The sequence below is a fragment of the Rattus rattus genome, chromosome 9 (assembly GCF_011064425.1).
Source record: "Rattus rattus isolate New Zealand chromosome 9, Rrattus_CSIRO_v1, whole genome shotgun sequence".
Classification (NCBI taxonomy): domain Eukaryota; kingdom Metazoa; phylum Chordata; class Mammalia; order Rodentia; family Muridae; genus Rattus; species Rattus rattus.
Genome location: NC_046162.1, coordinates 54,564,219 through 54,585,210, shown reverse-complemented (window position 1 = coordinate 54,585,210; position 20,992 = coordinate 54,564,219). Strand labels below are relative to the sequence as shown.

The following is a 20,992-nucleotide window of genomic DNA, read 5'->3' as shown; positions in this document are numbered from 1 at the left end:
CAAGCTCTCTAGCACTGCTCAGTTTAGGTCATCCAATGTGACCCACCATTGGCAGGAGGCAGGGTTAGCTGTCTTGCCCTTGGAGCTGGCTTACCTGCACCCATGCCTTCAGAGTTTAGGCATGTGGTCCACCCTCCCAAATGCTTCAGCCTGTGAAGGGCAAGGCAAGCTCTCTGGGGATAGCTCACCTGAGCCTTTGTTATCAGCTCTACTGCGTTGCCCAGGTGAGGTGCAGGGCCCTCTCTCTAGAGTGCTACAGCCAGGGAAGGGTTAGGGCTAGCTCTCCTGCTCGCATGCTCTTGGGGCCAATTCTTCTGACTATTGTAGGTGGCAAGTGGGGGAGGAGAGGAGAGGGGCTGCATCACCCTACTACCTCACAGCAGATAAGTGGTAGAATCAACTCTCTTGGGCTTTTGTCCTTTGGAGTGGTTGACCAGTGGTCCCTCCATCAAGGCCAACTCTACTGTGCTGCCCAGGCAAGGTACAGGACCTGGTTTCCTAAGTGCTGCGTATAGCCAGTGAGGGACAGGGTCAGCTCACCCGTTCTCATGCCCCCAAGGGCAGGTTTCCCAACTGTAATAGATGTGAGGGATGAGGAGAAGGAGGCCATCACTCCAGTGCCCATGCCATCTCATGGCAAATCTCCCTTACATGCTCTGGGTCAACTCACCCACACCCCTACTCATACCACCAGAGCCTGTGCTACTATACTACTCATGTTGTGGTCAGCTCTGCTGTGCTGTCCAGGTGAGGTTCAGGGTGAGAGGGATTGAGAGAGAGGTATGGTCAAATATATTATATATCTATATGAAGGATTATGGAGAAATCCATTATTCCATTAATACATGCTAATAAAAACATAAATGAGTACATACGCATATATACTAATATGCATATGTCTCTAGAGCCTATAGTAGCATATATTCCAAAATTGGGTACCTTTGTCTTATCATTAGGAACACCAGGTTCTCCCTCGAAACCCACAGATTGCTGGGAGTTACACTCCCTCCTATTCTAGTTACCATTCCTCACCGGTTACCTATCCCATAATTAGACCCATATTAATTCTCACAGCTAAATGGTTCTACCTGGATTCTTTCGTGCTCTTATTATCCCCATTAGTCCTATAGAGCTATATTCTGCAGCAATGCTTCCTATAAAAACAAGGACGTTAGTGAATTGTCTCTACTCTGAAGTTCTCCACAATGCTGGTGACCCCTTAATTGTTCCATCCTATTCATTTAGTAAACAGAGCATCTCTTGGGGCCAGACAGAAGCAAAATGAGTTTGTTGAGTTTATGGACCACAAGCACAAGTATATTCTTGCATATCTAATGTCTCGAAAACCTTTGGTTCTTCTTTTACTCAGTGTTCTTTGCACTAGTCATGTGTCGTTCCATGACTTCAAAACTTAGCAGTGTACACACTGCACACTATTAACTACCAGTGTCTGTGGGTCAGAAACAGGAACAGAAAACTGATGCATTGCTGGTTTCCTAGTACTCCATAGGCTTCAGAAAGATGTTGATTGGCCTTGGGGTATTCTCTATGGAGTCGGTCTGAAAGAATTCAAATTTAAGCTCACTTCTGTGATAGCAGAGAATGCCTTCTTCCTTGACACCATTGGGATGAGAGCCTGTGGGTGTCATATGAAAGTTTTCTCCAGCTTTTTGTCACATGAATATCTCCCATGTTGGACATGAATTCATCAAAGCCAATGGCAGAGGAAGAATCTGCAGAAGAGAGCTTGTCAGCAAGAGGAAGTGATTTTAAAACATGAGGGGAATTTTCTTGATCAGGTTGAAGTGGATGAACCAGGCTCACTTTGTACTACTCCTGGGCCCACGGTCCTGGGTTCTGTAAGAAAACGGGCTGAGCAAGTCATAAGGAGCAAGTCAGTAAACCTGCATTTTTCTATGGCGTCCTGAATCAGCTCCTGCCTCCAGGTCTCTGTACTGCTTGAGCTCCTGCCCTGACGTCTTTTAGTAACACTTTCCTTCCCAAATTGCTTTTGGTTACGGTATTTATCACAGTAGCGAAAAAGCTAAAGCAAACCTCAGTTTAGGGCATGCCTCAGTGAGCTGTGAAAGAAACTTTCCTGTGGTTTCTCCTCTTTCAGGTTCACAACCTCCTGGTGTTGGTCCTCTGTGTTACAACACAGACTATAACACATAGCGTTTGGTGGATAGTCTACACGGTCAAAGCACAGCAGGGATATATACCAGGAAGTGAGCATAACCGAGGCCACCTTTGAGGGTGTCCATCTAAGCAAGGCAGTATGGAACACTGAGCACAATACTTCAAAACACATAGAGTGGCATTCTGCTGTAGGGCAGTAAAAGCAGTAAAACTAGACTTTATTGTTTTAAAATGCACACTTAAGTGATTGAATTTTGAATACAAGAAATTAAAAAAGACTACTTCAAAAACTGGGGCAGTGGCTCTGTGGTAAAGGGAGAGAGAGAGGTAGGGAGAGAGGGAGGGGGTTGTAGTCAAGAAAGACAGGTACAGACCCTACTTGAGGAAGCAAAGACTCTCCGCTGGAATTTGGGTGGATAGATACTGTAGCCAAAATTTTGCTGCTTTGTGGGTTCTTTTTTCTTCCACCCTTCTCCACCCCTTCTCCTTCACCCTTTCAATGCTCTAACACTAGATAAGAGAAAAATGGATAAAGGGGAAAGGGGAAAGGTGTTACTGTTAGTTACTTCCTGCTGATTAAGGGTGTCAAGTTCCTTGGGACAAGTTTGATCTTCATCTTACAATATTTAATTTCTTCTTCTTGCCGCTTCTTCTTTGCACATGACTACTTAACAATCTATAACCAACAATAACCAAGTATACCAATCTATAACCAATCAACAACCTACCCACCACTCCTTGGGGCTTTAGCATTTCTATACCCTCTAAACAGTCCCCAGAATCCCAAACATCACACAAGAACAGAAACTACCTGTCACTGGCAAAATCACGCCCCTACTAGAGCACAAGGCAAATCATAGTCAGCTGCTGTGGACAATCTGAACCAACCCCATATTCCATACCTGGGATTAAAATAAAAACATATTATTATAATATGTCTGTGTTTTTAAAGAAACCAAAATTCTCACTACAAGATACTGGCATGATAGTTATTTTCTATATTACATATGAATATTCCATATACTCTCCAGTGTACCTATGTTTTCTATAAAACCAAATGTGATCTCTGTGACCACCATAACAATCAGGTCTGTGGGAGGTAAGAAGGCAGTTTGGTTTAACATGACTAAGTAGCTGGCGTTGGTTCTAACTTTGGTAGCCTGATCCTGATTAATTTTTTAGGCACAGTTTTTAAGGACAGCACACAATGATGAAAACTTTCCTTGTAATAATTAGCTCAATCCCTTATGACCAAGAAATCACACACAAATCTCCTTGAGGATCAAGGTAAGCTAAATAAAGATTGGACATGACTACATCCACACCATCCACAAATATGGGTTTCATAGATTGATTAGATGTGACACCTTCCATTAAAACAGGTTCTAGAGATCAACTGAGAAAAACAAGCTCATGATAAGGGGGAGCGTACTGGCTGGCTTTGTGTGACAACTTGACAAACTGGAGTTATCACAGAGAAAGGAGCCTCCGTTGAGGAAATGCCTTCATGAGACCCAGCTTAAAGCATTTTCTCAGCTAATGATCAAGTGGGGAGGACCAGGCCAATGTGGGTGGTTCCCTCTCTGGGCTAGTAGTTTTGGGTTCTATAAGAGAGCAAGCTGAGCAAGCCAGGGGAAGCAAGCCAGTAAGTAATGTCCCTCCTTGGCCTCTGCATCAGCTTCTGCTTCCTGACCTGCTTGAGTTCCAGTCTTAACTTCCTTTTGTGATGAACAGCAACGTGGAAGTGTAAGCTGAATAAACCCTTTCCTCCCCAACTTGCTTCTTGGTCATGATGTTTGTGCAGGAATAGAAACCCTGACTAAGACAGGGAGGAACCTATGTGGTCTTGGCCACACAGGTAGCACAAAGGTCATTAGGCTATTAATCACATCTGTTTTCATCCTTCTGGGTGGAAACAGACTATGCATCTCTGACTTTGAAGGAACAACACTGTGTGTTTAACATTCCAGGTTCCCCTTACCTTTGAGCACAAAGACCTCTGTGCCTCCTACAACCAAATATTTATAACTGGTTATAGATAAGCAACATGTAAAGATTAAAACAAGCACGCAGATAAGGTGAAATTAAATCAACAGTAGATGAAGACATTGTTATTGCTTCACAAATTGTTCTGAATATATGTAGCATTTCACAACAGGCCCAACAATATTATTTAATGTACATCCCGAAATATGTAAGTGAAGCTTGACTTTTAATATAAGGTAACATAGACAAATCCAAAGTAAGGTCCATTGTTCTCTCCGTTAAAAATAGCTATTTGTGTCTTTAAAGATATTTTCATGAGGAAAAAGGAAACCCACCTACTTGCAGTGTATTTTAGCTACATCCAGAATACATAGCAGATATTAATGAAAGAGAATGGACTGTGCGTTTACGTAGCAAAAGCGTTACCTGACTGGGAAAGTTTGGTTTGCTTACCATGCATTTAAAGTACCTGTTGTTACCAGGCATCCAATTACTTGCATTTTCTTTTTTTTTCCGGAGCTGGGGACCGAACCCAGGGCCTTGTGCTTCCTAGGCAAGCGCTCTACCACTGAGCTAAATCCCCAACCCCCAATTACTTGCATTTTCAATTGCATTGATCCTGTTCCTGGATGGCCCTTGCAAATGTCAACCATTCCCATTCCCCTTTCCGTAGTCTTTGAGTTCTTTATGTCACCATGAAAAGATAGAAAAACAAATAGCTTTAAGGGAAAGAAAATTCTATAACATGACAAAATTTTTCACCACCTTCTACTCTGGGTGACAAAAGAGGAATTTGTAAATGTGGTCCAGATGTCAAAGATCAATTCTTTAAACAGATTACGGGTAGAACTTATCCAGTATGTGGAATGATGACTTCTCCACTTCTGAGTTTCCTTTGTAATGTCACTCAGTGTCAGAGTCTGTACCCAGTAATTTCTTACTGTGTTTCTTCTTTAAGTTCGAGCAGTTATTCTTACCCAGGTGAGTCTGTCACTGTTGGAAATAGAGTAGTTTACAACAGTAAAGAGTGCTTTAGATGCTTAAAGCTCATTGTTTGTACTTCAAAATTTCTCTATTAGTCACATCAATGAATTAAAATTTCATTAATTTACAATCTATGATCGTAGTTGAAATGGACACACGTGCATGTAATATGGACAACTAAAAGGGTTGGGCCTCAAACTTTAAAATCCTTTAACAGACGTGAAAAAGGTCCAGAATCTTCCGAGGCTTTACTCTGGACTAATTAAATAAGGTTAGTTCTGAGCAGAAGCCAAGAATTGGCTAGTTTGCAGCAGTCTTCAGGGTGGTTCTACCATACAGCCAACCATGGGAACTTCTGACTCAGGAACTGGTATTATCTATCTGTAGACTATGACAAGAATATATCTTGTTTTGGGGGACTGGAGAGATGGCCCAGCAGTTGCTGTGGTTACAGAGAACCAGAGTTTGGTTCAAAGGTTAGCCATGTCAGAGCACTCACCACTCGCCTTTCACTCCAGCTCTCATGTCCTCTACTATCTTTACAGACACCTACATACACCCGCACACACTTACACATATGTACACCCTCACAACCCCGATGAATAAACATAGATCTTAAAAAATCTGAGAATGAATTACCCCCTCCCCAGAAGAGATAAAAATGTAGATCTTAAAAAGTAACATACTCAGCTTTTCTTGTTTTTTTTTTTTGAGTGCAGAAATGTCTTTCTAAATCTCCTTAAATTTATATAGAAGTCTATATAATTAACCTTTCATGGTGCATATCTATATCTATATATATATATATATATATATAGAGAGAGAGAGAGAGAGAGAGAGACAGAGAGAGAGAGAGAGAGACAGAGAGACAGAGAGACACACAGAGATACCAGGAAACAGCTCTCCTGAAGAAACTAAAACAGGAAAGACACTTAACTGATGGCTCAGCAAAAGTGGACAATGAACACACCAGGAAAAGGAGCTCTTGTGTTTCATCCACCTTAAAAATTTAACCAGGAAAAGACTCTAGTGTGATAATCACCTAATTATTAACACAAACAATAACAAGGATGCTACATGTGAGGACAGCAGCCCCTCAGCAGGGTATAAAAGGGGATGTGGGTAGGGAGACTCCCACTTCCAAACCTTCCAACCCACCTTCCTGTTAAGTCATCCAGAACCTTCACCTCCAACACCATGGTCAGTTCCTGTTGTGGCTCTGTCTGCTCTGAGGAGGGCTGTGGCCAAGGCTGCTGCCAGCCCAGCTGCTGCCAGACCACCTGCTGTAGGACCACCTGCTGCTGCCCTAGCTGCTGTGTGTCCAGTTGCTGTAGGCCCAGCTGCTGCCGTCCCATCTGCTGTGTGTCCAGCTGCTGCCCCCAGTGCTGCTGTGTGTCCAGCCTGCTGCCGCCCCAGCTGCTGCATTTCTAGCTGCTGCAGGCCTTCCTGCTGCTGCCCTAGCTGCTGTGTGTCCAGCTGCTGCAGGCCCCAGTGCTGCCAGTCTGTGTGCTGCCAGCCTACCTGCTGCCGCCCCAGCTGCTGCATTTCTAGCTGCTGCAGGCCTTCCTGCTGCCGCCCTAGCTGCTGTGTGTCCAGCTGCTGCAGGCCCTCTTGCTGCATCTCCAGTTGCTGCCGCCCCTGCTGTGGGAGTTCCAGCTGTTGTGGATCCAGCTGCTGCAGACCCAGCTGCTGCATTTCTAGCTGCTGCCGCCCCAGCTGCTGTGTGTCCTGTTGCAGACCCCAGTGCTGCATCTCCAGCTGTTGTCACCCCATCTGTTGCCAGACCACCTGCTGCAGGACCACCTGCTGCCGCCCAACATGTTCTAGTGGTTCTTGCTGCTGAGCACTCTCACCCAGTCCCCTGTTCTTCATCACACATAGTCCTTGATGTAGACCATGTGTGTACTGAGTCCCAAGAGTCCCATCGTAAAGCCACTGATGACAACTGAGATTGATTCGGACAACAAATATATTGCCACACTCCAGCCTGTTCAGTATCTGTCTAAAATGAACACACATTTCTAAATGTTACAATAATTTGTTCTGTGCTATATTAAGAAAACAAGTTTCCTAATAATAAAAGTTTAAAAGTACATAAGTAAAATGTCATTGTGTCTCCTGATTTTTCTTGCTGAAATTGTCCTCAATTGCCCTTTAATGTCTTCATAAGCTGAGAGTTTATTGGGTCACACAGGGAATAGTTATCCCACTGGGTTTTTAGACCTCATATGAGGACTATTCTAGCACAGCTACTTTTCTGCACCTTTCAGTTCTTTGTTCCCCATTTGTGGGTGATGAGAGACCGAATAAATCTAGAGTTAAAAAATCAATAGTTAGGCTACACCCTCTGAACACGTAGCAGCCAAAACACCACATTTATTTTATAAATTTAATTTTATAAATATAAAAATGATTTGTATTTAATAAATTAAAGCATGTGTTATCTTTTTCTGTGGAATCAGGAACAGACAGGCTGCAGTGTCTGTGTCCTTGTGTATCACATAGCTTCAGCAAAGGTGTCATCTGGCACTGGGGCCTCATGCTATGGCCAACCTGGGAGAGTCCACTTCCATCTTCACTTCTGTGGTTGCTGAGAACATTTGCCTCCTTGAAAGCACTGGGGTGAGAGCCTCTTGTCTCCTGCACAGCAGCTGGATTTCTCAGAGCTTGTGACAGGGAGAATAGGCAAAGGGTTGGTCACCAAGAGGAAAGTCAGAGTTTTGTCACTTTCTCCTTGATTGTAGCCTTGTGTTGTTGGCTAGAAGTAACTGGCTCCCAAGTGGAAGTCATCCACATCCTATGAAAGAGCAGGTGGAGAGAACTGAGGGCCACATTAGGGGCACTCTGCCCCCAGGTGAATATAATATTGAGCAAAGTGGGGGAGTAAAATAGTAATATTCTGTGCAATATTCACAAAATTTCTGTAAAACTAAACTACTCTGTTTATAGGTATCTATTAGAGGACTAAGAGACCAACAGCTGAGTGTTTGGTGATATCAGGGAACCCTGAAGAAGAGGGGGCAGAAGGATTTTAGGAGCCAGAGGAATCAGGGACTCCAGGGGAACTAAGCAGGGCGTAGAGGCCACAGAGACTGACAGAGCAATCATGGAGCCTTAATGGGTCTTGCTAGGTTCTATGCTTATATATTGTGGTTATTTAGCTTGGGGGTTTTGTGTGACTTCTAACAATGGCAGTGGGGTGTCTTTGATTCTTTTGACTATTTTAGGGCCTTTTTCCTCCTACTCCCTTTGCCTCATCCAGCCTTAACACAAATTGGTTTGTTCCCAGTCTTACTGTATTGTGTTGTATCATGTTCGGTTGATATCCTTGGGAGACATGCTCTTTTCTGAAGGGAAACTGAGGAAGAGTGGATCTGGGGGAGAGGAGAGGAGGTGGGGACACTGAGGGGAGTTGGAGGGGAGGATGCGGTTGGGATGTATTGTATGAGAGAAAAAGATTTTAAAAATTCCAGTAACAAATCCCCCCCAGAAAGAAAAACAGAAAGGAAGGAAGGAAGGAAGGAAAGGAAGGAAGAAAGGAAAGAAGGAAGGAAGATAGGAAGAAAGACAGACAGACAGACAGACCAGCTAGATTCCTGAGGCATTGAGGCAGTGATTTCTCGTGGTTGTGTGGTTAAGGATGTAGTCAAGACATATACAGCCATTCTTGAAGGTGAAATGCCTCCTCTGACTTGGCCTTAGGCTACACTTCCTTAAGAACTATTGTGCAAATGGACGCATTCATTTCTAGTATATGCATGTTTTTATAATAATAAAGATTATTTCCAAACAGATGAACTGAAATCTTTAACTGGGTTTAAACAGCAAGATTAGATTAAGCAGTGAAAATATTTTAAGAGCAAAGAGAAATCAATCAATGATTGGGTGCAGTTCTATTCTTTCTAATACATCTATCATTTACTTTAAAGACATATGTATGTATATATGTATATATACATATATGTATATATATTATATCCACTCATTGAATATGTTCAGTTGTTCATTGCACATTCATTCATTCACTATATATTCATTAGTACTTAATGGAGCTTCATTTTTGTAATAAAAATATATGACTGTTTTCATACAAAATTAAGGTACAAAATTTTGGTTGCAAAGAAATGGACAGACCAGTGATATCTTCTACATTCCAGGAGAAGTGGAGTCATGTCTTACAAATCATACAGAGTTTTGCTTTTCAGTCATGATATGTCTTTCATTGATTGCATGCATCTTCTGGTTCTCTACTCAACCTGTTTGGATTTTTAATTACAAGAAATTTAATTGCATTGGACATATGTGACTTTCCACTAAACACACTTATTGTCTTCTCTGTAGACATCATGAGGTTATAAACAAGACACTGCTACTCACCTAATTATCCATTTTAGCTACAGACAAGATTCATACCAAGCACTTGTGGAAAAAACGGTTGTATAGACTAACACGGTACTCAACATGTATAATCTCAGCCTGTGCAAGGTTTCGAGAAGATACCACCTAGCTTCTAGATGCCAAATACAGTTGTCTTCAGTCCATGCACTGGTGAGATTTAACTGTCTTCATTAGGACAGTTTAAAAGAGAAAAGCTTAAAGGGAGAGAAATTACTCAAGACATTAAACCCCACCTACAGAATGCAAGTCCTGCCCTGTTTGATATTCCATGGTCCGGGTACATGACGGTGCCATCAATCACCCATTCCGTTCACTAGATCACCAGTAAGGTTTAGTGCAGGGTATGTACAGTGATGTCTGCCTGGGTAGGGCTTCCTCTCTAATAACTCAGGGTGCCACTATAGCAATGTCTCCCTGGGCTTCAGTTCAACTGTCAGTCAATGCTGTGGGTCTGTTAGTGTGCAATGCTTAGAGCTCATTGCTTCCAATTCAGGGAAATTTCCTCTGCAGTTTAGATGCCACTGAGCAAAATGTAACTGCTTGGACAAGCTCCCTTCTGAACACAAACAGCTACGTGAGGTGGAAGATTTAAGGAGAGGGATTTCAAGTTTTGTTGGGCACTGGAATAGACTGAGGAAGTTCATAAACTTTCGACACACAGGGCCCACTATAGACCTATCATGTAAACAATTATCTTAGCAAAGAGTTGGGCAAAGGCAATGTTTGACACTTCCCAAATGACTCAATCTTGTGCCCAACTAGTTTAGTAGCTGATAGTGGTTATAAATTGCAAGGAAAATGTGCTTCACTGTTTTGGCTGTTGAGAATGTACCTGACTTTATTCTTAAATGTAATTTTCAGTGTTGGGCTTGACCACAGGCCCTTTCACGTGCTAGACAAGTGTTCAACGACTGAGCTATAGCCCACACTGCAAGAAGAGTCCTTAATTTCCCTGAATCTAGAGAGAAAACTCTCCTCTAATAACCAATTGTGTCTTTATTTGTTTACTTGGTTGCTTTAATGCGGCAAATCTAGCAAACATTTTACTACCATGGACACCGGAATGTTTAAACCTTTCACCTTTTTTAGCACACCAGAAAAAAGTATGACAATCGAAAGTTTGCTTAGCAAGCCAATGAGATGAAAGTCCTGTGGTGAGATTTGTCTTTAAATGATCCCAATGATGACATCGTTACCAGCCAGTCTTTGTTTCTTCAGCCTAAGGCAACAAGAGGAGGCAGAGCATCTCCTTATCAGAAACTCTAATCCCCTAGCCAGTGGAATGAGGATTTTGCACCCTTGAAGTCTATTCTGACCACAGTATGAACAGATGCAAGCTAACATCTTCTTAACTAAACACCAATCAATTTTTTGTTACACCATTCTTAAAGGAAAACCTTAAGGGAGTAGTCCAGTCCACCACTTAAACCATGGAGCAGGAAGAGGCCTGTGTGTCTACAAGACCTAGGGCCTGGACAAACATAGGAAGCCTGGGGGCAAGCTAGACCATTGGCTCCCAACCTTCTAATGCTGCGATACTTCCATAGAGTTCTGCATGTTGTGATGATGCCCAACCATAAAGTTATTTTCATTGCTACTTCATAACTGTAGTGTTCTATGGTTATGAATAGTAATGTGTATATTTGTGTTTTCTGATAGTCTTAGGCAACCCCTGTAAAAGGCAACCTCCAAAGGGGTCACGGCATACAGGTTGCAGCCATGGAGCCAGAGCAAGAGACAATGAAATATTGTCTAATAGGGGTTCTGATGTTTTGAAACAGAAATGATATGGTTGCCAAGATCAGATAAAGCCAGAAGACAGATGACAATGAATAAGGCTGAAGGGCACAACTTAGGAACACTCATCTCATTTTATGGTAAAACTCTGCTCTATAGTCAAACTCTTTTGGCAAGAAGAAGAAGAAGAAGAAGGAGAAGAAGGAGGAGGAGGAGGAAGAGGAGGAAGAAGAAGAAGAAGAAGAAGAAGAAGGAAAGAAAAAAAGAAAAAAAGAGAGAAAGAAAGAAGAAAGTAGGAAAGAAGAGAAGTCAACATTTTATTATCTGTGGATTATTCCATTTCCAGTTTAAAAATAAAATCTGGAAACTGGATCATAGTCTACATGGGGAGATGTCTGAGGTCTAACCTCAACCCATCTGAGTCATTATGATGAGCCATCAAATTAATGCAGCTTCATCCTCCTCGGTCATGAGACAAGAGCTGTTGGAATCATAATTACCTAGGAGTGGACAGTTGTGCCATGTAGCATGAGACAGAAGGACAGAATGACAAGACACATAGTGCCTTGTGAGAAGTTTTCTAGAAGGAAGTGTCCATAAGACACTGAACAGATGGTTCATCAAGAACTCAGAATGAGCCCCAAGACAAGGGGAAAAGGGAACTTTTCCCCATTAGCCTTGATAATTTACCCAGGAATAGAAACATGCCTAATGGGATAATCACCTATTTATCAACACAAACAATAACAGGGAAAGAATGTGGCATGTGAGGACAGCAGCCCCTCAGCAGGGTATAAAAGGGGATGTGGGCAGAGGGACTCCCACTTCCAAACCTTCCAACCCACCTTCTTGTAAACCCATCCAGAACCTCCATCTCCAACACCATGGTCAGCTCCTGTTGTGGCTCTGTCTGCTCTGAGGAGGGCTGTGGCCAAGGCTGCTGCCAGCCCAGCTGCTGCCAGACCACCTGCTGTAGGACCACCTGCTGCCGCCCTAGCCTGCTGTCGCCCCAGCTGCTGTGTGTCCAGCTGCTGCAGGCCCCAGTGCTGCCAGTCTGTGTGCTGCCAGCCTACCTGCTGCCGCCCCAGCTGCTGCATTTCTAGCTGCTGCAGGCCTTCCTGCTGCCGCCCTAGCTGCTGTGTGTCCAGTTGCTGCAGGCCCTCTTGCTGCATCTCCAGTTGCTGCCGCCCCTGCTGTGCTAGTTCTAGCTGTTGTGGATCCAGTTGCTGCCGCCCCACTTGTTGCATTTCCAGCTGCTGCAGGCCTTCTTGCTGTCGCCCCAGCTGCTGTGTTTCCAGCTGCTGCAGGCCCCAGTGCTGCCAGTCTGTGTGTTGCCAGCCCACTTGTTGCCGCCCCAGCTGCTGCATTTCCAGCTGCTGCCGCCCCAGCTGCTGTGTGTCCAGCTGTTGTAGACCTCAGTGCTGCATCTCTAGCTGTTGCCGCCCCACCTGCTGCCAGACCACCTGCTGCAGAACCACTTGTTGCCGCCCAGCATGCTCCAGTGTTTCTTGCTGCTGAGCACTGTCACTCACAGTCTACCATTGTTCTTCACCCTTCATTTGTGATGTAGACCATGAGTGAACTGTACCCCAAGATGTTAATCAAAGGCACTATTCCAACTGATAATGATTTTGGCCTTTAAATATACTGTCCCTATTCCTGCCTGTTTATTATCTGTCTCTAAAAAACAACAAGTTTAAATTTTCTCTTAAATCTATAAAGTCTGACATTATTCCAATGGAAATTTGATCTTTACCATATTCCTAAAAATGGACATTCCCTTATATATTAAATAAATTTGAGTTTTGCAAGCACACAAATATATGTCATGTCTCATTATTTGTCCTCTTTGATTGTTTTCCTCACCTACCAAGTTCAGAAGCTGATTTCTAAGTACAAAGACAACACATGAACTCAGGTGTGCCAACACTTTCCTCATGGCACAGCTCCTCCTATACAGAAAGATGCTCTCATAGAGTAAAGGCACGGTCCTCTGTGCTGAAAACTTTCTCTGGTCAAAGAGGCAGCAGCAGGTAGGAGACTGAAGATCCTTGGCACTGAGTTCTTGCAGTGTTGGGGTTGGGTGAGCATAAGCCCTTACTCACTCAGTCAAGTGACCATGCACCTCACAGCTTTCCCTGGGTGTTCTGCTCACACCAGTCCTGTTGATTCATATCATTCCCTAAGTTCACCTCAGTGCTTCCTGAGGTCACTTTAAGCTCCTTGTCTCAACTCCATGTACAGGGGCAGGTCCCCAAGGACAAGCAGCCTAACACCCATGCTCCCAGCTCCAATGCCCCTTCCCTCCCACAGAAGTCTATCATAATACAGTGAGGTCCATGGGCTCAGGATCAAGCCTTGACTTTTGCTTCACTGAAGTGTAAACCTCCTGAACATTGCCTATTTATTGATTCTATTAATTTTTAACTCTTTTTAATATTTTGAGTTTTAAAATGTATGCTGGATATTGATTTTTCCAGGCAATAAAGAACTGCTGAAGATTTTTTTCTCCAGCCTCTCTCTTTATTTAGTTGTTTCTTTTGTGATAAGACCCTATTTGTCAATTCTTAACATCATCCTGATGTTTTCTTCTTATATTTTTCTCTTGTGGTTTCAACTTTTCAAATTCTGAGGTGAAGCATTTTATTCACCTTGAGTGAGCTTTTGTCTAGGGGGAAAGGAAAGGTACCCGTTTCAGTCTTCTACATGTGGGTATCCTGTTTTCTTAATGCAAGTTGTTAAAGCGGCCTTCTCCCAAATCTGTTCATAGCAACCTTATTAAAACTCAGAAGATGTGGGTTTATTTCCTTTCCACTGTTACACATCATAAATCTATATACTTATCTTTGCTTATGTTGCACTGTCTGCTATGGTTACTATGCCTCTACAGGCCAAGTAGAGGCAGAGTGTGCTGCCTCAGACAACCAATTTATCAATAAGAACGAAAACAGTAAATCAATCCCATTACCAAAACCCTCCAAGTCTTCCTTTCCAAATAAAATTCCAAATCCCACCTACAATTCTATGGATTTCTATATAATTCGATGAATTAGGTGTTTGTTTAAAAAAGAAAGAAAAAAGAAATGTAGAAAGAAAGAAAGAGCACAAAATGTCAGCAATAGACAAAGCTGTCATGACTTCAAAAAATACTTTGGGTTTTTTTTGTTTTTGTTTTGTTTGTTTTTTGTTTTGTTTTTGTTTTTGATTTGGTTTGGATTTCTGTTTTCTGTTCTGCTGTCAGCAGTTTCTTAACCTATGTCCAGCTGTTGGGGAAATGGCTACAAATTCTGTGTTTAAGGAAGTTTGTATCTAAGTTGTCAGAGGAGGAATACTGAAAGCAAGCAACTCAATGTCGCAGGCTACAGGATGTCCTGGGTCACTGTTTACTACTTCCGTTGACAAGCTCTAAGAAATCAGATTAAGAGGGTAGCACCCAGACTTCTACAGGGGATTGTACTAAGAGTCAATAAAAGCAGCATCTGAAGCAGGAATTTTGTTTGAGTTTTTTTATTCAATATATTTTGATTGTGGTTTCTATTCCCCCAGCTCCTCCCAACTCCCCACCCATACAACAAACATGGTTTAATTATACAGTAAGTTTATGGGTATTATATAAAGATAATTTTAAAGATATGACACTGTGCGCTAGCTTGAGCATGCAACCATGAAATTGGCCACCAATGATTATCATTTTTCTAGTATTTCATGATGCATGTAATGCCTCATCCTCAAGCCACTTTCTTCCAACCAACAGCAAATGGCAGCATTCATTGATGAATTGACAGGAGACTGGGGCTCTCCCATTGGCAGCCACCTCTGTCCTCCAGGTTTTTCTGCTATCGTTGGCTTTTGATGAGCCCATACTAAGTGGGAGAGATTCCTGTGCCAAAATGAGCAAACAAACAATAACCCACCAGATACCAGCCTTGGCTCAGCACCTGGCAAGGACTGGTTCCCTTGGGTTTCAGCTGCTTTGAAGGACTGAGCACTCTCAGCCACAGCATAAGTGATGGCATACGTACTCACTTTCAGGTTGTCTCCTCACATGTGACCCCAGTGCCAACTGACATCTTCCGTGAGACCTTGGAGCATGCTAGGAAACCTGGCTGCACCTTACTGGTGAGGTACAGGAATTCTAAAATAATGAGTATGTGTCATTTTTTTTTAATTGTGACATTTTAAGGAAATAGAAGAGATGTAGATTACTAATCTGTATTTATCTGGTCCCATACAACTCATAGAAAGAGAAGAAAGGAATCAAAATCTATAGAGAAACAGATACGTTGGAATAGATATCTTCATAAGCTCCCAAGACTCAACGGGCTCTTTCCTCAGTGGCATGGAGACTCTGTAAACCAAGGTCCTATGGAAAAAGCAGGCAGTGGGGTTGAAGAGCATCACAGAGAAACGAAGCAGAGTCAAGTCACCAGAGCTGGAGCCTTGGTGGCAAATATCACAGTAGACTGTAGCGCTCCAGGAATAAAGGGATAAGAAAGGGATAAGATCACAGACAGCTCAGGTGAACCATGTAACTATCAAAGTTAATGCAGGTCAGTGTGGGGCACTGTAACCCATGGGGTTGTGTGGGGACAATTAAGAGATTTTTGGGATTGATCAGAAGTCAAAATAGGCAGCTGAAATTGGCATGGGCAGAAATATAGGCTCTGGGTTTTAACAGGGATATACATGAAAATTTATATTTTAAGAGAGTTTAATAATAAATGAGTAAGGAAATATGTTGATATGCATTATTCGATTGGAAGAATATGACCCTTATTTTGTACTCTACTTTTGATTTATTTCTCTAATCTCTGGACCATCAGTTGAAACGGGATGACCTTGCAGGCTTAAAAGACCACTTATTCACACACACACACACACACACACACACACACACACACACACACACACACGGCCACCTAGGATAGGTTAAGGGTAGTAGGTGGGCTTCCTGAAGGCTGCATTTTCGCATGGTCTGCAATGAGGGAGCTCAATGGCTCCAAAGAGACTTCATCTCAGGATTGCTTCTTACACAGGATATGCCTTTTCCGTCATTAAATTAATGTAATAATTTCTGGGCGTTAGCCCAACCTATTGATCAGATTTCCTGAAGATCAACAGAAAGATGAACTTCCATGAATTAATACTGTTTACATGAATTAATTATTCTATAAAATTCCTGATTTGATTCAAATAATTTTAGGGAAAAAGTTTTAAGAGATGGTCTTAGTTGCTTTTCTAGAAAGATGTTACAAAGTTAGAATCAAGAGTAGAATTTGCTAAATCCTCATGTAGTAAATAAAAGCTCCATAATAAGAAATATAATGAGTTTTCATAATTACACTAAAAAGAGAAATAGACTTGGGACAAATTTGTGTTCAAGGAAAAACCTTTAGGTCAAAGGATAAAGTCACATGTGTGCACTATGATAAGGCAAGACCATGTAAAAAGCTGTTGCTTTGGAATTATAATGAGCATGTTAAAATGAAACACTGCTTTGAATTTAATGTCAATATTCTTCTGTAACTCCCATTTTATGTAACATCTTATCTCAGGTAATTTTCTAAAGAACTTTTTGTCTAAGAGGTATGAAAAGGGCCAGAGAAAAGAAATGAAGTTGTTGGTTGAGTGGTTTAGTTTAGTTTGAGCAGCTCTGTCCCATCCATCCATCCATCCATCCACCCATCCATCCACCCACCCACACACCCACCCACCCATCCATCCATCCAAATGTATGTGTCTATTTGTCTGTATGTATGTGTATAGGTAGGTATGCGTGTATGCATGTAAGCATGCATGGATACTTGTGGAGTGTATATGACAGGTGGTTGGGCCCAACAAAAATGTGAATTGGTTAATGTGAATGAAAATGTAAATGTATGTGTGGGGCAGTGAAAGACACCTTGGATCCAAGTTGAGGAGGTTTGGACCCAGGAGACCGGAAGGGATGGTAGGTACTTCACCTGAGTCCCAGGAAAACAGGTCAGTCACTAGCCCGCAGCCCTCCATAGATTTGTGACCATTAGTCATGTAAGGGCAATGCCCCAAACCGTTTCACAGGTAGAGGATGTGAGGACAGAATGTAGGCTCAAGACAGATCTCTATTATGTGGTACCTAAAAGGCCTGGACTTACTCACCTTTTTCCAGATTCCTCCTGCAAAGGTATTTAATCTTGGGCCCACTCTGAGAAGTAGGGTACAGTTTTACTCATCCACCTTCTGCCATGACGATAAAAGCCTTAGACCCATGGACTGCCTCTTTTTATCTGGATCCGATGTGAGGGAACCATAGAAAGGCCTGTGCTAACAAGCCGCTGTCTAATCTCCCAAAAAAAGCCTCCCTCGTTCCCAGTGGTACCCACCACTAACCCCAAGCTCAAGCCCACTGCAGGTCCAGCCAAAGACGCCCCCCGCGGAACCAGCCAGAGCACCCCCTTCTCCCCCTCGGCCCCAGGCTAGATCCAGCCCCACAGGGGCCCCACTCCATTCTCAGCTTTTCCATGGCATCACAGCAGTTCCTGGATGCCCAAGAACCTGGCCCCAGCCTCCTTGTAGGCCCGAGGACCCCTAAACCAGTTCTGGCTGAGTTCCACTCTCAGATAGTGCTTTCCCACCCCTGGAGCAGTATCCTGCAGCTTCTCACAGCCCAGCCTTGGCATAGGGTAAGTGCAGTCAAACTTCTGACATCCTGCCTCCCGGAGTAGCAGAGTCCTGTGGGGGAGCTGACGCAGGACCCCACTAACCTACAATGGGCGCCAGTTGCATAACCTACATGTATGTATGTGTGTATGAATGTATATGTGTTTGTACATAATTGCCTTTATAAAGCATCTTAATTCTTTTCCTTTCCTTCTTCTCTGTTTCACCAATTAACCGGCAGGACCAGTGAAGGACTTCTGGCTACTTGGTCAGAGAACCTCACTGATGCTCTTCCCATTCAGCTGCTTCAGAGAGGATACAGGTGCATGCAAATATATTTCACACACACACACACACACACACACACACACACACACACACACCTTGCCTACACACACACACACACAGCACTCCACCTTGGCAGCATCATGTCAACCTCTGGAAGAACAGCCTGTGCTCTTTACCATTGAGCCATCACTCCAGCCTCAAGACCTAAAAATATAAACGCCAAAAGATCCAACCAACAAATGGGGAAAATATACAAACAGATACTTTCACAGAGAAAAGTCATAGAGGGCCACTAAACACATATATGGCGGCTGAATTTCTTAAACCATCAGGGGAACGCAAATCATACTATATTGAAATCCCACCATACTCTAGTCATTATATCTATCATCGTGAAAACAAAATGAAATGGTAGGGTGGATGCAAACGAGTAGGACCCTTATACCCTGCCAGTGTGGGTGTAAACTGATCCCAATGGAAATCAGTTCAGTTTTCTTAAAAGCTTGGAGAACTTCCAGATGATCGAGCTATGTTCCTCCTGGGTCTGTGCAGAAGGGCACTGAAGGCAGCATACACTTGAGAAGCCAGCATGCTGTGTTTTGGGGGGGCTACTTTCTATAGGCAAGTCCTAAAATAAGCCCAGTGTGTATCTGCAGATGCAGACAATGGAGAATTATTCATCCAGCAGGAAAAATGAAATCCTGCCATTTGCAGAAGTAAAAGCATAGCATACCATGTTTCTCAAGGTAAATGAGCCCCAGGAACGGAATCATGGAATGTTGTCTCATACAGGTGAAATTTACCCCCACAGGACTGCAAACCTGAGATGGAAAAGGATTAGGGTCATCAGGAAGGCAGAGGGGGGATGACCGTCAGGGAGGGTAAGCCAGCACACCTGAGATAGAATCACTTCCTACACATAGGAAAGCATCATAACGAGATACATTATATTGTTGAATTATTAAATATGAAGTGCAAAGATTCTGGCTGTTAAATCAACAAAAAGACTGAAGATGACTATTGTCACAGGACTGTACAAATCTTGGTCTGCAGCTATGGGCTCATGAGACAGATCAAAGCAGTATGCAGCAATCCTGAGATTAGGCCTTGACACTGTACAGCCATTGTGCTGTCTCAGTATGGGTGCTGGGTGACACATGGATAAGAATATGGGATCCTTGAGTTGCTTCAGGCTGGAGGCTGTCTCAGACATAGTGGAGAGCAGTGGTGGACCTGAAGAAGTTACTTGGGTATTTAAACACGAAAGATCATACCAGGCAAAGAAGAAGCCATTGGAGAACACAGTGATCAGAACAGCCTAGGGGACAAGTAGCTCCCACAACACCCACGAACAGTCACAGTGGCACCCTTCTTCTTGGGAGGGAGTGTGGGAGAGCATTCGATCACAACTGTATTTCATTGTTTGAGCTCTGTGCTCAGTGGCTTCACTGTCTTCCCTACAGACCACTTTCACTGGAGGTGGCCAGGGAGATGTGTGTGCTTGCCATATGAGATCTTTCTGTCTAGGAAGATGAACAGAGTGGGACACATCTGAAGTCATCTGCTGTGCTCTGAGCACTGTTAGAAAAGAGCTAAATAAGGAGACATGAGACATACATATTCTTGTATGTGAATAAAACTAAGATTTATTTAAGTTATGGGGAAGGGAGAATCTGCTTTTGAAAATGGGAAAGAAAACAAATTATGGGGATGAGATTTGTTTACAGATTTCAGCAAAAAATAATCCATCTCATGTTCATTTGACAAGGACACAGGGACAATGTAGTTAGAAGGTTAAAAATCACTATGTGGAGAGGCTTTGACTGGCCTCTTAGGCTTCCATTCACACATGGTCTGTATCAGGAATGCTGAGTGATGAGAAACAGGAGAGTGGGTGAGAAATCTCAGCAGCAAGAACCGCTAGAGCATGCTGGGCGGCAGCAGGTGGTCCTGCAGCAGGTGGTCTGGCAGCAGGTGGGGCGGCAGCAGGTGGAGATGCAGCACTGGGGTCTGCAACAGCTGGACACACAGCAGCTGGGGCGGCAGCAGCTAGATCCACAGCTGGAACTACCACAGCAGGGGCGGCAGCAAGAAGGCCTGCAGCAGCTAGAAATGCAACAGGAAGGGCGGCAGCAGCTAGAGATACAGCAACTGGGACGGCAGCAGCTGGATCCACAACAGCTGGAACTGGTACAGCAAGGGCGGCAGCAGCTAGAGGTGCAACAAGAGGGCCTGCAGCAGCTAGACACACAGCAGCTGGGACGACAGCAGCTAGAAACACAGCAACTGGGGCGACAGCAGCTGGGACGGCAACAGGTGGGCCTGCAACAGGTGGGCTGGCAGCACACAGACTGGCAGCATTGAGGCCTGCAGCAGCTGGACACACAGCAGCTGGGGCGACAGCAGGTGGTCCTGCAGCAGGTAGTCTGGCAGCAGCTGGGCTGGCAGCAGCTGGGCTGGCAGCAGCTGGGCTGGCAGCAGCCTTGGCCACAGCCCTCCTCAGAGCAGACAGAGCCACAACAGGAGTTGACCATGGTGTCAGAGGTGGAGATTCTGGATGGGTTTACAAGAAGGTGGGTTGGAAGGTTTGGAAGTGGGAGTCTCCCTGCTCACATCCCCTTTTATACCCTGCTGAGGGGCTGCTGTCCTCACATGCAGCATTCTTTCCTTGTTATTGTTTGTGTTGATAAATATCTGGTTATCAAATTAGACAAGGTTCATTTCCTTGCACAATTATCAAGGTAGATGGAAAATAGTTGCTCATCCTGTGTTGAGTCACCATCAGCTCTTGATGAACCATCTCCTAAGTGTCTTTCTTGCC

General features: G+C 43.6%; 2 protein-coding genes and 1 pseudogene across 2 annotated transcripts; 2 read left to right on the top strand and 1 right to left on the bottom strand.

The window, feature by feature from the left end:
* Positions 1-6,306: 6,306 nt before the first annotated feature.
* LOC116908825 lies at positions 6,307-6,952 on the top strand (annotated as a pseudogene).
* Positions 6,953-12,128: 5,176 nt separating this feature from the next.
* Positions 12,129-12,762, top strand: LOC116908826 (keratin-associated protein 4-2-like). Its single transcript, XM_032912246.1, is given in 3 exon segments — positions 12,129-12,242; positions 12,244-12,572; positions 12,618-12,762. Coding segments are annotated over 3 exon segments (588 nt in total).
* A 7,313-nt stretch (positions 12,763-20,075) lies between these two features.
* LOC116909522 (keratin-associated protein 4-7-like) lies at positions 20,076-20,705 on the bottom strand. Its single transcript, XM_032913130.1, has 2 exons — positions 20,372-20,705; positions 20,076-20,281 (listed from the first exon to the last, which is right to left on the bottom strand). The coding sequence occupies exons 1-2, from the start codon at positions 20,703-20,705 to the stop codon at positions 20,076-20,078; spliced, it is 540 nt and encodes a 179-aa protein (XP_032769021.1).
* Positions 20,706-20,992: the final 287 nt, after the last annotated feature.

Coding starts and splice junctions, on each gene's coding strand:
- LOC116909522 (XM_032913130.1), bottom strand. CDS start 20,705: ATGGTCAACTCCTGTTGTGGCTCTGTCTGCTCTGAGGAGGGCTGTGGC. Junction 20,282..20,371: donor CACCTCTAGCTGCTGCCGCC/CTTGCTGTACCA, acceptor CCTGTTGCATTT/CTAGCTGCTGCAGGCCTTCT.